General features: G+C 37.5%; 1 protein-coding gene across 1 annotated transcript; it reads right to left on the bottom strand.

The window, feature by feature from the left end:
- Nucleotides 1–433: 433 nt before the first annotated feature.
- On the bottom strand, nt 434–11,748 carry LOC121926153 (stromelysin-1-like). Its single transcript, XM_042458867.1, has 10 exons — nt 11,641–11,748; nt 10,259–10,503; nt 9,482–9,630; nt 9,270–9,386; nt 5,955–6,116; nt 5,610–5,760; nt 4,088–4,221; nt 2,629–2,788; nt 1,607–1,710; nt 434–621 (listed from the first exon to the last, which is right to left on the bottom strand). The coding sequence occupies exons 1-10, from the start codon at nt 11,746–11,748 to the stop codon at nt 503–505; spliced, it is 1,449 nt and encodes a 482-aa protein (XP_042314801.1). The 3' UTR covers nt 434–502.
- Between the last annotated feature and the right edge of the window lie 794 nt (nt 11,749–12,542).

Consider the following 12,542-nt stretch of genomic DNA (forward strand, 5'->3'; position numbering starts at 1 on the left):
TTATATTCTGCTTCTCTGTTACAAAAACAACCAAAACAGTATACGCTGCCATGAGCTCATGCTTTCATACAAAGGAATAAACAAAAACAACATTATAAAAATAAATAAATGACTTTATTAATTAAAACACAGCAAAAACATTAACAATTAATATGCTGTAATAATATATTTATATTAAATATATAATGCTTATCTATGTGTTTTCAACTGGAACTTTCAATTTTATTAAAATAATAAATAAATAAATAAATAAATAAATAAAAAGTAGCAAATAAGTAAGTAAATTAATATAAACCATCTAGAGCCTTTTGTCATCCCATAAGGTGAGGTATGAGAAATACAAACATAAGTTAAAATATAAATTTAAATAAATAAAAACATTATTAATGGCAGTTGCTTTTTCCATGAGCCAGAAACACAGGACAGACTGGAGTAATGCCAATAACCAAAACAAAGGCATGTGTTGGTTGAAGGAAGATGCCATTATTCTTCATTATTTTTTTTAATTCTTCTTAGGTGTCATGCAGCCAAGCCAATTGTTAGCCTTTTTCCTGCCCAAAATTTTTTTGCTTCTGCTGTCAAACTCATATTGCTTTGAGCCATTGAATAAATACAGGCGTCCTAAAGAAAAAGAGAGGTAAATCCTGTGAATTTCACTGATATAGAAAACTTTCAGCTCTCACTATAATCCAAAGATTAGGACACAGAGCAATGGATGCAAACTACAGGAAAAGAGGGAAGAACTTATTGATGGTGAGAGCTGTATGATAGCGGAAGATGTTGATGTTCTGAACATTTCTCAAAAACTACTTCCTCTGGGATGGATTGGGAACGAAAGGGAAGGAAATGGAATGAGTGAGGGATTTCTGTGTGCAGTAAAATGTGTCCCCACTTGTTCCGTTCCCTTCCTGGCCCCTTTTGGACCGTTCTCATCCCGTGCCTGGAGCCTGTGTGTTTAGATCCTACGGTTCTATAGTACCATTTCATAGAATCATAGAATCACCCCTTAACTTTCTCTTCTCCAGACTAATCATCCCCAGCTCCCTAAGTCTTTCCTCATAGCGCATGGTTTCCAGGCCCTTCACCATTTTATGGCCCCAGGACCCCCGAGGGCCAACAAATATCTTTTTGCATCTTTAAATGCCTCCCAAAAGCCCCTGGGGGTGCATAGGGCATTTCTAACATAACAGGAGATCCCCAGGGGTCAGACAAAATTTCCCACAATTTTTGTTGTCCCAAAATGCCCTCTAGAGGGTGTGTGGGGCATTTGCACCATAGTTTGGGTCCACCTTGGGCAAATGTAGGTTCAACAGAGGCTTTTTTTTTAAAAAAAGGAAGTGACTCCTACTCACTTCCTATTGTTTAAAAAAGGCCTTGTCTGGAGCTAAAGTGTCCCAGCAAGGCCCCAAGTCATGGTGAAAATGCCCCCTTGTATCCCAGAGGGCATTTGAGGGCAAAAGCTGTTTTTTTTTAATGGGAGCAAATGAGACCAGGTTCAGCAAGAGGTATACTCCTCTTGGGGGGGCTAATGCATCCCATACCTTTGCATGATTGCAGTCATAATGAAAAATGAGCTTTCAATATCCAAATATCACCTGATGCTTACCATCTTGTTGAAAGGCAGCATCCACTTTAGAGCCAATGTTTGGGAAGTCAGCTTCTATCTGCCTTGGATATCCCCTTTCCATAGTCTTTGTGGTTTCACTGTATCTGAGGAAATGGGTTTAGAATTAATGCAGCTGCAAGGGTGCTTTTCCTAGTGTGACAGGTGTCAGTGTTAGCACTAACAGAAATCAAAAGTGACATAAAAATAAACACAAACCGCCTCATTCACAAAGCAAAATTGGGATTTTTTTTTTTTTTTTGGGCCAACTTTTATCGGTTGAAAGAAAAGTCCATGATGTTTTGCTGCCTGGCCAAACATGTCTCGACAATTAGTGTACAAAAGGCTAGGACCAGGCAGTTGATGCTTTTTAGTCTATCTTTCCCTTTTTAGAACTTTGTGTAAAGCAGCTGGGGCCTTGCGTTTAGTACTGAAGCCTTTGTATAATTTAAAATTTGTATAAATCAAGCACTGGAGGAAACACTGTCCTACAGATTCATGATTATCAGATTATTGAAGGTCTAAATTTGCCCTTTGCCTCTTGGGAACTATAGACCATGAACCGTATTCAGTTATTGATACAAGCTGGCCACATTTTCCTTAAGCCTCCCTAACTCAAATGCATCTAACTATTCTAATACCAAGAGTTTTAACTGGATCCTATACAACAAAAATTATTTGTGTTACCATACCCACAATTCATTTCAGGTTGTGTGGTAAATTAGCAAGTACAACCCCCCCCCCCCAAAATCTCTATTTTGATTGCCAGTATTTTATTAATAAAACATAAGCGCTAGCCAGTTTCACATAAAAACAGCAACAAATATTGTGGCACTTTGAAACTAAAAAAAGTTTGTTTAGGCTGTGTTTTCCTGGATTCCAGCCTACTATGCCAGATGCTTCTGTTCAAGTAAAGTTGTGAGTCCTTGAGATGGCACAAGTCAAGGTTATTTTCTTCTGCTCTAGTCTAATGTGATTGTGTAAAATTGTAATAAAATAGTATAAAACCATTCATTTTCTCTTACCTCCAATACTTGTCACCTGAAAAGAAGTATGTTTTCTTTGTGGTTTCATCATAAACAGCTGCATCAATTTTCTTAACACTTTTTGGGAAACCGAGCCTGTGGATGTTTCTTGGGAAACCTGGTTCAATAATATTTGCCCTGGTAGCCCAATATTTAGTTCCTGTTTTAAAAAATAAAATAAAATAGGGTTTAAAACAAAATTGAAAGGGTTTTGAACAGAGATCAAATAAAGCAGAATTAGATTATTGGTGGCATATTTATTCCAAATTATGCGCAGAAAGAAATACAAAATAAGTTCATGCAAGGAGGAAACATGCCTTTTGTTCAGGGCAAAAGGAATTTAGCCCTGCAGTATAAAATACTGCATGTTAATTTGGCAGAAATTGGGAAAGTGAGGTTTTGAACTACACTTTCCACATTCCTTTAGAATTGCAGACCATGGTGGCTGGGGCCAGCCTGGAATTTGTAGCCCAAATGGCGACAGTTTCAAGCTCTGTTCTTTTGATTGGATCATAGTGAGAGAAGTCCAATGGAAAAGAATGGCACTGAATGACTAAGTATCTTGGCCTGCATTGGTTTCAGTGAATCTATGTGGAGGATGATTGCATCTGAATCCAACCTGTATTTTTTAAAATCAATTATGGCTCTGAATGGCAACTAAATATTAATAAAGGACATACTTTATTAATACTTTAATAAAGAACATCATACTGAGTGACAGCTGAAAACCATCAGCAACACTGGCTCCAGTTATGGAATCTCTTGTGCACAAAGAATCTTTAACCATGTCTTCATGGCCATGGCATTTAAAATATTGATTTAAAAGCAAAACAAGCTTTTAGTAGTAGAACATACTAAGAAAAGCTCTTTTCTTATAAAACAATCAGTTCCGTTAAAATCTTATATAATAAAAGGGGTCTTCACCTGCGGACAAAAAGATAGCAAGTTCGTAGCCAGCCTTATGTTCCTAGGAAGACTTTCCAGAGCATGGGAGCATCCAGGGGAAAGGCCCTCATCTTACACAACTGATTTAATTCAGCAGTAGGGTATTTTCTCCTCCTACCTGGTAATTCAAATTAAGGCAGGGTACAGACTGCCCAAAAAAGGTGGTCTGCCCGCGCTTTGTTTTGCTCCGTGAGGAAGCTGCAGCGGACAAACCACGCAACTCCCTTGCGGAGCAAAAATACCACCACAAAAAGTGAGTTCTTTTTGTGGCACCAGTGGCGCACTCACTAGGTCACAATGAAGCTGTGACGTGCAGACACTAGGTGTCCATCGCATCAAAATGGCAGCACCTGTCTGTACAGGGCGCTGCCATTTTGACGCCCTCGTCACGTGCTAGGGGTGAGGCACATATGGGCAATGCACCCTCGGCCAACCCCTAGCACATGATGAGGGTGCCCTATAGGCCCGTCTGGATCAGGCCTAAATTGCCATTTATGAGATGAAGAATATTTACCTTTAAACAAATAGACTATATCCTCCTCTTCAATTTCATAGGCAGCATTTATGTCCTTTCTCAAAGCTGGCCAGAAGGAGGAAATAAATGATTTTTCAATTACTTTCTTCTGAGGAAACTTCCGCCATATGAAGCTGCAGGGGGAAAGTGACACCAGAAGTATTTATTTAGCTTATACTAAATCAAAATTCTTCTTTGGAACATTCTTGTGTGTGATGTTTGAATGCAATGGATTTAAATCTGGCAACCCTCGTCTCATAGAAAAAGTGGGATATAAGTAAAAGAAAATGTGTCTATGGTATTTGGGAGTCGAGTTTGGAATAATTATTTCTGGACTACAACTCCCCCCAAAACCCACCTCCCATGGCCCACTGGCTGAGGGATTCTGAGCATTGCAGTCCAAAAAAAGTACTTTCCTAAATTTTATTCAGGATGACATCTCAGGGACTATGGGATGGTTTAGGTGTCCCCTCTCAGGGTGTGGAAAACTGACCTCAGATGTCTCATCCCAGCTTCTGAGGCTTATACCTCTCCAATATCAGAGAGATTAGTAGAGGCAAAAGAATCTGGATTGGGAGATGTATTATGAGTGAACTGGGAAAGGTTTTTGATCTCATACTTTTCAACTATCCCTATTTGGCAGTGATGGTCCTCATTAATCTTTTCATATTCCACCTTTTAAAAAAAAGCATCACTTTCACTCTCTTCCTCCCAGTTTTCCCCATTCTCCTCAGCTTACTTTAACTGCAGCAAACAATTCAAAGTGCAAAAGTAGCTTGCGCTCAGTGCGGGAAGGAAAGAGAAGAGGCTAAAGTCTTGCCCTTCCCAGTTTGTTTGTTTTATATGATGCCTTTCTTCTGGAGTGGAACCCACAGATAAAACTGGTTAAAAACATAACAATAAAATTTGAAAGAATTAAAAATATCTCATTAAAACAGTATACAATTACATTAAAAAGTTAAAAAAAACTTTTTAAAAAAAAAGTAAATAGGACACACATCTCATGTAAAGGCTTCCCTGTCAATGATTGCATAATAAATATTAAAAGCCTGCTTAAAAAATGTCTTTGCCTGCCTGTGAAAGGAAAGCAGGGAGTCTGCTTTACAGGGTGGAGTGTACTAATGCACCTCTCCCCACGTAGACCAGGACTCCCAGAGTTTGAAGGTCTTGGGAAGGACCCAGTCCAATTGCCCAAAGATGGCAAGGAGGCTGGTCAGGACACTGTTGACATGTTACAGCAAACCTCTGGAGGTGTCTCCCTTTGCTGAATGGTGCCTGGATCCCTTCATAACTTGTGCATAAGGTGGATAGACCAGAACATTCTGGGACATGGACAATTCCTTCAAGTGCTTCAGTCCACCAGCCATGGGCAACTAGTATACCAGTTCCATAGTGGCCTGATCTACTCCCGAGGGACCATTGGTCTTGTGGCTCCAAGCTTGGGAATGACAGCATGAGTTACTGCACTGGGGTGACACCAGCCCTAGTAATGCTACTGGTTCTGTCAATGAACTACTAATACCTGTCTTTAAAGAATAAGGTCTCCCCCCGGACATTAGCAACAGCATCAAAGGCCAACTGAGGGTCACACAATTCTGTTGATGTTGCCTCTTCTGAAATATTTACTGGTGGTGTATGTTTTTTTGTCTCACCACTGTCATCTCCCGGGGTTCCTTGAAAAGAAATTAAATATTAAAAGTGATTAAAGGACAAGCACAATTCAGAAAGACACTAAAAGGACCTTGAATTTAAGTCAGGATTCTGTCAGATCATCAAATTAGGGAGTGCTCTGACAGAATTTCATACTTTTTGAATGTCAAATGTCAAATGTCCCCCAGTACAGTTAGGCACCATAATGCAAACTTACCATAAAGATATTGGATGCCTTCAATGTCATCACGATGAAGCCTCAGGTTTTGGGGATCACTAGGTTTGTAGAACGAAAACATCAGAGCATCCACAACATCAGAATCATAAAGACCGAGTGAGTGGCCAAATTCATGTGCAGCAACAATAAAAAGATTAATTCCTAAAAGGAAACAGGAAGTGTATCAATACTTCTTTTTTATTATGCAAATAAAATCATAGAATCATAGAATCATAGAGTTGGAAGAGACCACAAGGGCATCCAGTCCAACCCCCGCCATGCAGGAACTCTCAGTCAAAGCTTCCCTGACATGGCCATCCAGCCTCTGCTTAAAGACCTCCAAGGAGGGAGACTCCACTACACTCCGAGGGAGTTTGTTCCACTGTTGAAGAGCCCTTGCTGTCAAGAAGTTCTTCCTAATGTTGAGGTGGAATCTCTTTTCCTTTAGCTGGATCCATTGTTCCAGGTCATACAACCAATAAAACAACAGTTCTTCATACATTTGTATTTTTAATCTTCTTCTTCCCCTTTTCTTCTTATTTCCATCATCTTCTTTCTTCATCCTTCCTTTATCCTTATCTTCCCTATTTCTTTCCCTCTTCATCCTTCATCTTCCTACCTATTAACTCAGCCTTCATTCTTTCCAGATCTCTACCCCTTCTTCTCCACTACTCTCCTCCCCTTCTCATCATTCCTCTCTACTTACCTCTACTTTCTGCCCTCTACACACTTACTCTCTACACACTTAAACAAACCCTCATCAACATGCATAACATCCTTCTGCCACCTCTTCCATTTTCTTTTTTCAGGAGAATAAGAGAGAACAACTTATTTCAGCTTCCTCACTTCCAGTTTGTCCTATACTTTGACATATATCATGACTCTTTTCTAGTTCTCTATTTCATATCTTCTTTACTACTACACTTCTATTATTCAGTTTACTTTTTTTCCTATTCCACCCCTTCAATTCCTCCTTTTCCCCCCAAATTCTCTTTAATTTATTTTTTCTTCTGTAACTTTATATTTCCTAAACGGTAATCTATGTTTTCCTTAATAGTTTAGTGATTATTCTGTTAAACCAATTACTGCTAAATCTCCTCTTTGTTCTCTCATATACAGTACATTATTATCGGACCCTAATGTCTATAAAATCTTTCTAATGTATTTTCTCTTATTAGATGTGTCAGTCTATCTGTTTCCATAATATCATATAATTTCCACATCCAATCTTCTTTTTCCAGTTTTGGGCAAAAGTTATCCTAGCCACAGTAATGAGATAAAATAAAATTCTCCCATATCTTTTATCTATTTTGTCATCCAGGATTCCAAGCAAATAAATTTCAGGCTTCATTTCCATTTTAAATCCAATATGATATTAATTGTTTCCCTAATTAGTTTCCAATATCTTGTAGCCAATCTACACTTTCACCAACAGTAGTAAAAAGTTCCAGATACTTCATCACATTTCCAACAATTACTGTTTACATTTTTATAATTTTTTGCTAGTTTATTCGGTGATAGGTACCATCTGTGGAACATTGTATACCAATTTTCTTTTAAACTTTGTGACACTGTATTTTTTAATCCTTTATTCCATTCTTTTTCTCACTGCTCCATTTGAATTGAATGTCCCACATCATTTACCCATTTTATCATTGTCTCCTTGACTATTTCATCTTCTGTTTTAATTTCCAATAATTTTTATATAATGATCCTATCATTTTCTTATTTTTCTCACGTAATACTCCTTCTAACTTCGTTTTTCCTTCCGCTATCCCCTAATTTTTAATATCCATCATAGCCCTTTTATAAATATGTCTGTATTGAAACCATCCCAATTTAAATCTTTTATTTTGTAAAACTTGTTGTTCTACTATTTTAATCTTCCTTTTTTGCCTCTCCACTATATCTTTGTACTTGCACCAATTATCCTCTCTATCCATTTCTTTCCTATAAAAAGCCTCTGGTGGAAATAGCCATAGAGGAATTTTGCTGATTATCCTATTTTTATATTTTCCCCATACTTTCAAAATAGTCTTCCTTATACAGTGATTGTTGAACATTTGATTAATCTTTTCTTTGACATAAGCCAAGTATTCACGCAATCCAAATTTTATCCCTTCTCCCTCTAATTCTAATAATCTTTTATCTTCCAGTTTCATCCAATTTTCATCTTCCAGTTTCTTATTCTCTGGGTTCTCTTTTAAAACTCTTCTCTTTCTTTTATCATTTGTTCAACAAATCTATTTTGCATTTCCTTTTCTTTTGTAATATTATATTTTGTTGTATGAAGAACCCTCTTAAGACTGCCTTAAGGGTATCCAAAACCACTGCCTCAAGGGTATCCCAAAGTGTATCAATTCTTCTGAAATTACTTTTCCATGGAAGGTCCTAAGAAATCCAACATCAATGAATCAGTTTTCTTGAAGAATGTGATCCTTGCAAATTGCAGTACAAAATAGGTCAGACTACACCATCAAGTGTAATGGGAAGATCAGAACATCACTATACATCAGAATTTGCATAAATTTATGTTTGCAAACACTGAAATTCTGGACCATGCCAACAACTATCAGGTCAGAAGACACAGGAAAGGCATTGAAATCCATGAACACCTGGGCAACTTCAACATGAAAGAAGAAACCTTTAAAGTAAACAAAGTTTAGCTACCAGTCCTGAAAAACAGCAAAATTGGGACTCAGGAAATGCAGGGTGAAGGGGGGTTCCCAGCAGACAATGACCGTAAAATAGACACCCTGAGCCCTAGCCATTCAACAACAGAACAATACACAGATTAACAAGTAAATTGCTTCCTCTCAACCAACAGTATATATACTCCATTCTCTTCCATGTAGCATTCTCTGAAGATGCCAGCCACAGCTGCTGGCAAAATGTCAGGAATAAACTCTTCTCGAACACGGCCTCATAGACTGAAAAAAACCATAAATAACTGTAGATGCCTATATTCCAGTGGTGGGTAACCTGTGGTCCTCTACTTGAATTCCCATTAGAGTCTGCCAATGGTAAGGGCTGATGGGAAGTCTAGTCCAACAATAGAGCCACAAGTTTCCCAAGTGTCCTTTGTGCCCAGTACATACATACATACATACATACATATTATATCAGTAGACCATAAGACTACATTTGGAGATTATTTTTGCATAAATCAAAATTCAAAGCAAAACCTGCTAACAGACCAACATTCTGAGACTGGAATAGTTCTTTTGTACCAATAGTTTGCAGTCAATGCAGTTAAGAACTTCTTAACAGCCCTAACAAATAATATACTCAAAGGAATATATTAAGGAAAAATACCTTTCAAATCCTTTGACCAGAGAACATCCTCATTAAAATGGACTTCACCACCATATGCAGGTGAAAATGCATGTGCCAGGTGTTTATATACTTTGAAGGAACGATGGTCACCATGGTCTTAAAAAAAAGAATAGAACAAATACATGTAATTTCCCAGCCGAGACCTTAGGAAAAACCTGGCCCCCTCCCGCACTTAAATGTGCTTTATTTACCTCCGGTAACAAAAGAGATCCTTATATCTGCAGAGTCATTATAAACCCTGGTGAAGGTCAATGGTGTCACATCACTCCACATTTTCCAGGCTCTCTCAATTGCATTGTCTACATCTGCAGGCTCCATATCTGGTGTATAGTTCTGAATACTGAGATATGCATGGAAGTACATGAAATGAATATTTGAAGTAAAAGGGATCACACAGCTTTCAGACTTCTTACTCTCCATGTAAGACTATACCTTATAATATTTTCCTTCTTTGTCTTCAGTTCTGCTGTTTACCCTGGATTGCCACATCACAGGTATGTCTCACCTGTTAATTTATTTCTTTAATTTTTCTCTAATTTTCCCACCAATATGGGACCCAATTAGAACAATTACATTTTAATAATTATGCCCTAATTGTTTTGCAGTTTGAATCTTAAAATGTCATAGAATTTTTACAGCACTGTTTTCAACAACTTTTTCAGCCTAATGTACCAACGGTTTCTTTCGCAATGGTAATTCTTTTCTTTTCTTTTTGTAAAGATTCTAATGTGCAATTGCAGATCATATTATCATTATCTTATATTCTATTTGTGCACTCTTGCTTCAGGATTTGTTATTAAATAAATAAATATAACATTTCCTTTATAACTTGTTTTTTTTTTTTTTCTAATTCTAGGACATGGCTTGGCCTACACATTAATAAAATGAAAAATAAAAACATTTTCAGGTCTCATGACAACCATCTCCAGGTGATATCTTAATTTCAAGAAACTGTATTAAATTTTTACCTATATGTTAAGTTTTTCTTTCCCCATCTTGGAGAAAAGGGGAAAGTTCTGTATTCTCCTATATCAGGAACCCCACATCTGGATTTCTTCATTGCTGCCAAAGTGTTTGGATCTAGTTTGCCTGTCACTTTCAGTCCAGACAATTCTTGCATTTGTTGTAATTTTTCAGTAGGAATACTCCTTCTGCTTCTGGTTCCAAAGACAGGCACTTGGTCTGATTCATAATAGTATTTTTCTATGTATTTCTGATGGGAAATAAAATGCATTTAGCTGAGTGAAGTTAATATTTTACATAGTTTTGACATATATTGCTATTACAGTCAACCCTTCTTATACATGGATTTTTTATACATGGATTCAAGCATCCACGGTTTGAAAATGTTCAAAAAAAGTATAAATTTCTAATATCAAACCTTGATTTTCCATTTTTTGTAAGGGACACCATTTTTCTATGTCATTATATTTAATGGGACTTGAGCTTCCATGGATTTTGTTATCCACGGGGATCTTGGAACCAAACCCCAGTGTATAACAAGGGTCCACTGTATTTGTGTGTTAGTATTTCTGTTCTATCATTTTGCCCCAAAGTTGGATCATCTTAATAAAGGAGAGTAGTATAATATAATATTCATTTTAATACCAAATCAGCCAACACCAACACCAAATCTTCAAAACTTAGCTCTTTCAGAAGTCTCAATCATCTATCTAATCCACCTGTTTCACAGATCCAGAAAATAAAGCCAACATACATTTACAACCTAAGCCAGAATCAGAGTGAGCAAGTGGCCATATTGACTAGGTGTTATGGGACTGGCAGCTGAACACATTTGGAAAGCAGAAAGATAGGGAGTGACTACGTATTTCAAGCATAAACCCTGTAGTGGAACTGAGACTTGAAATGGGATGACAGAATGTTCTACTTGGTTCATCTAAAAAAAAAAAAAAAAAAGCACTTGCAGCTTTAAAAATGTTTAGAATGAAGATGAGATTAAAAAAAAAGAATTCAGAGAGACAAATTGAATTCCCCAACTAGCATAGCTGTTGGGGGACTCTGGGGGGGGGTGTAGTCCAAAAATGGAATTTTTGCCCAACTCTGATTTCTTTGACCCAGAAGTGGGCATCATGCAGCCCTTCAGATGTTGCTGGGTTGCAACTTCCAGTAGCCCTAGCTAGTATAAACCATAGTGAGGAATGCTGGGAGTTACTATCAAACATGTGGAGAGACACATGACTACCACTCCTGCTCTAACTCATAATCGCACAGAGAATCATGCTAAGAATCAGACTGCCCAATACACTTCTTGATTAGCTATCTAATTATCCACTGGATGCATTCTAGTTCTTCCCTGAATCTATCAACATCCACTGCCTTCATCCATTACCTTTGCAAAGTCTATGTCCTTTTCTGAAACTTGTTCAGCTTCTTGAAGTACAGGTACAGCATAAGAAAGTGCTCCCAAGAGTGTGATGGTTAGTAGAAAGCACTTCATTTTGGTTTTTTTCTTCTGTGTCTTAATCGATCTGTTTGTATGTCTCAAGTCCTCCTCTATATATACTTCATGGTGGTTCTATCAAGTCAACAGAATCATGACTCAAAACATCTAATCATGTCCATCACATTTTCTGTGCATTGACCCTTGAGTAGGAAGAATTCAGGAAATGGCCTTATATGGTACTGAGGTCCATCTATTTCAGAGTTGATTACACCGATGGGAAGTATTTCAACAGGGTATCAGTCATGAATCATTTCCATAATGGGACCTCTGATTTGGACTGGAAGCCAGTTTGTTAATTACATTTTTAATAAACACATTTATTTGATGAATAATAATAATAATAATAATAATAATAATAATAATTTATTTATTTATATCCCGCCCCTTGAGGTCAATCGGGGCAGCTAACAGCAATAAAATACAATACATTGTGCATCAAAATTCTCTCCCCCCCTTAAAAAATTATTAAATCAATTATAATTAAACCCAACAAATTAAACAACATTAACACATACACATTATTACAAGACAAAAACAAAACAGAACAAAACAAAACAAAACAAATAAAACAGTAAACTACGGTAGCATTTCCAGGGAGGACCCTGGGGACTCTCATGAGAAGAGTGTTCCTGAGGCCGGGGTTATCTATCCTGGAAAGGCCTGCCGGAAGAGATTTGTCTTGACAGCCTTTTTAAAACTGTCTAAAGATGTCAATTGACGGATCTCGTCTGGCAGGTCGTTCCATAATCTGGGGGCGACAACAGAAAAAGCCCTCTGGGAGGTAGTCG

Source organism: Sceloporus undulatus, chromosome 3, assembly GCF_019175285.1.
Source record: "Sceloporus undulatus isolate JIND9_A2432 ecotype Alabama chromosome 3, SceUnd_v1.1, whole genome shotgun sequence".
Taxonomy (NCBI): Eukaryota; Metazoa; Chordata; class Lepidosauria; order Squamata; family Phrynosomatidae; genus Sceloporus; species Sceloporus undulatus.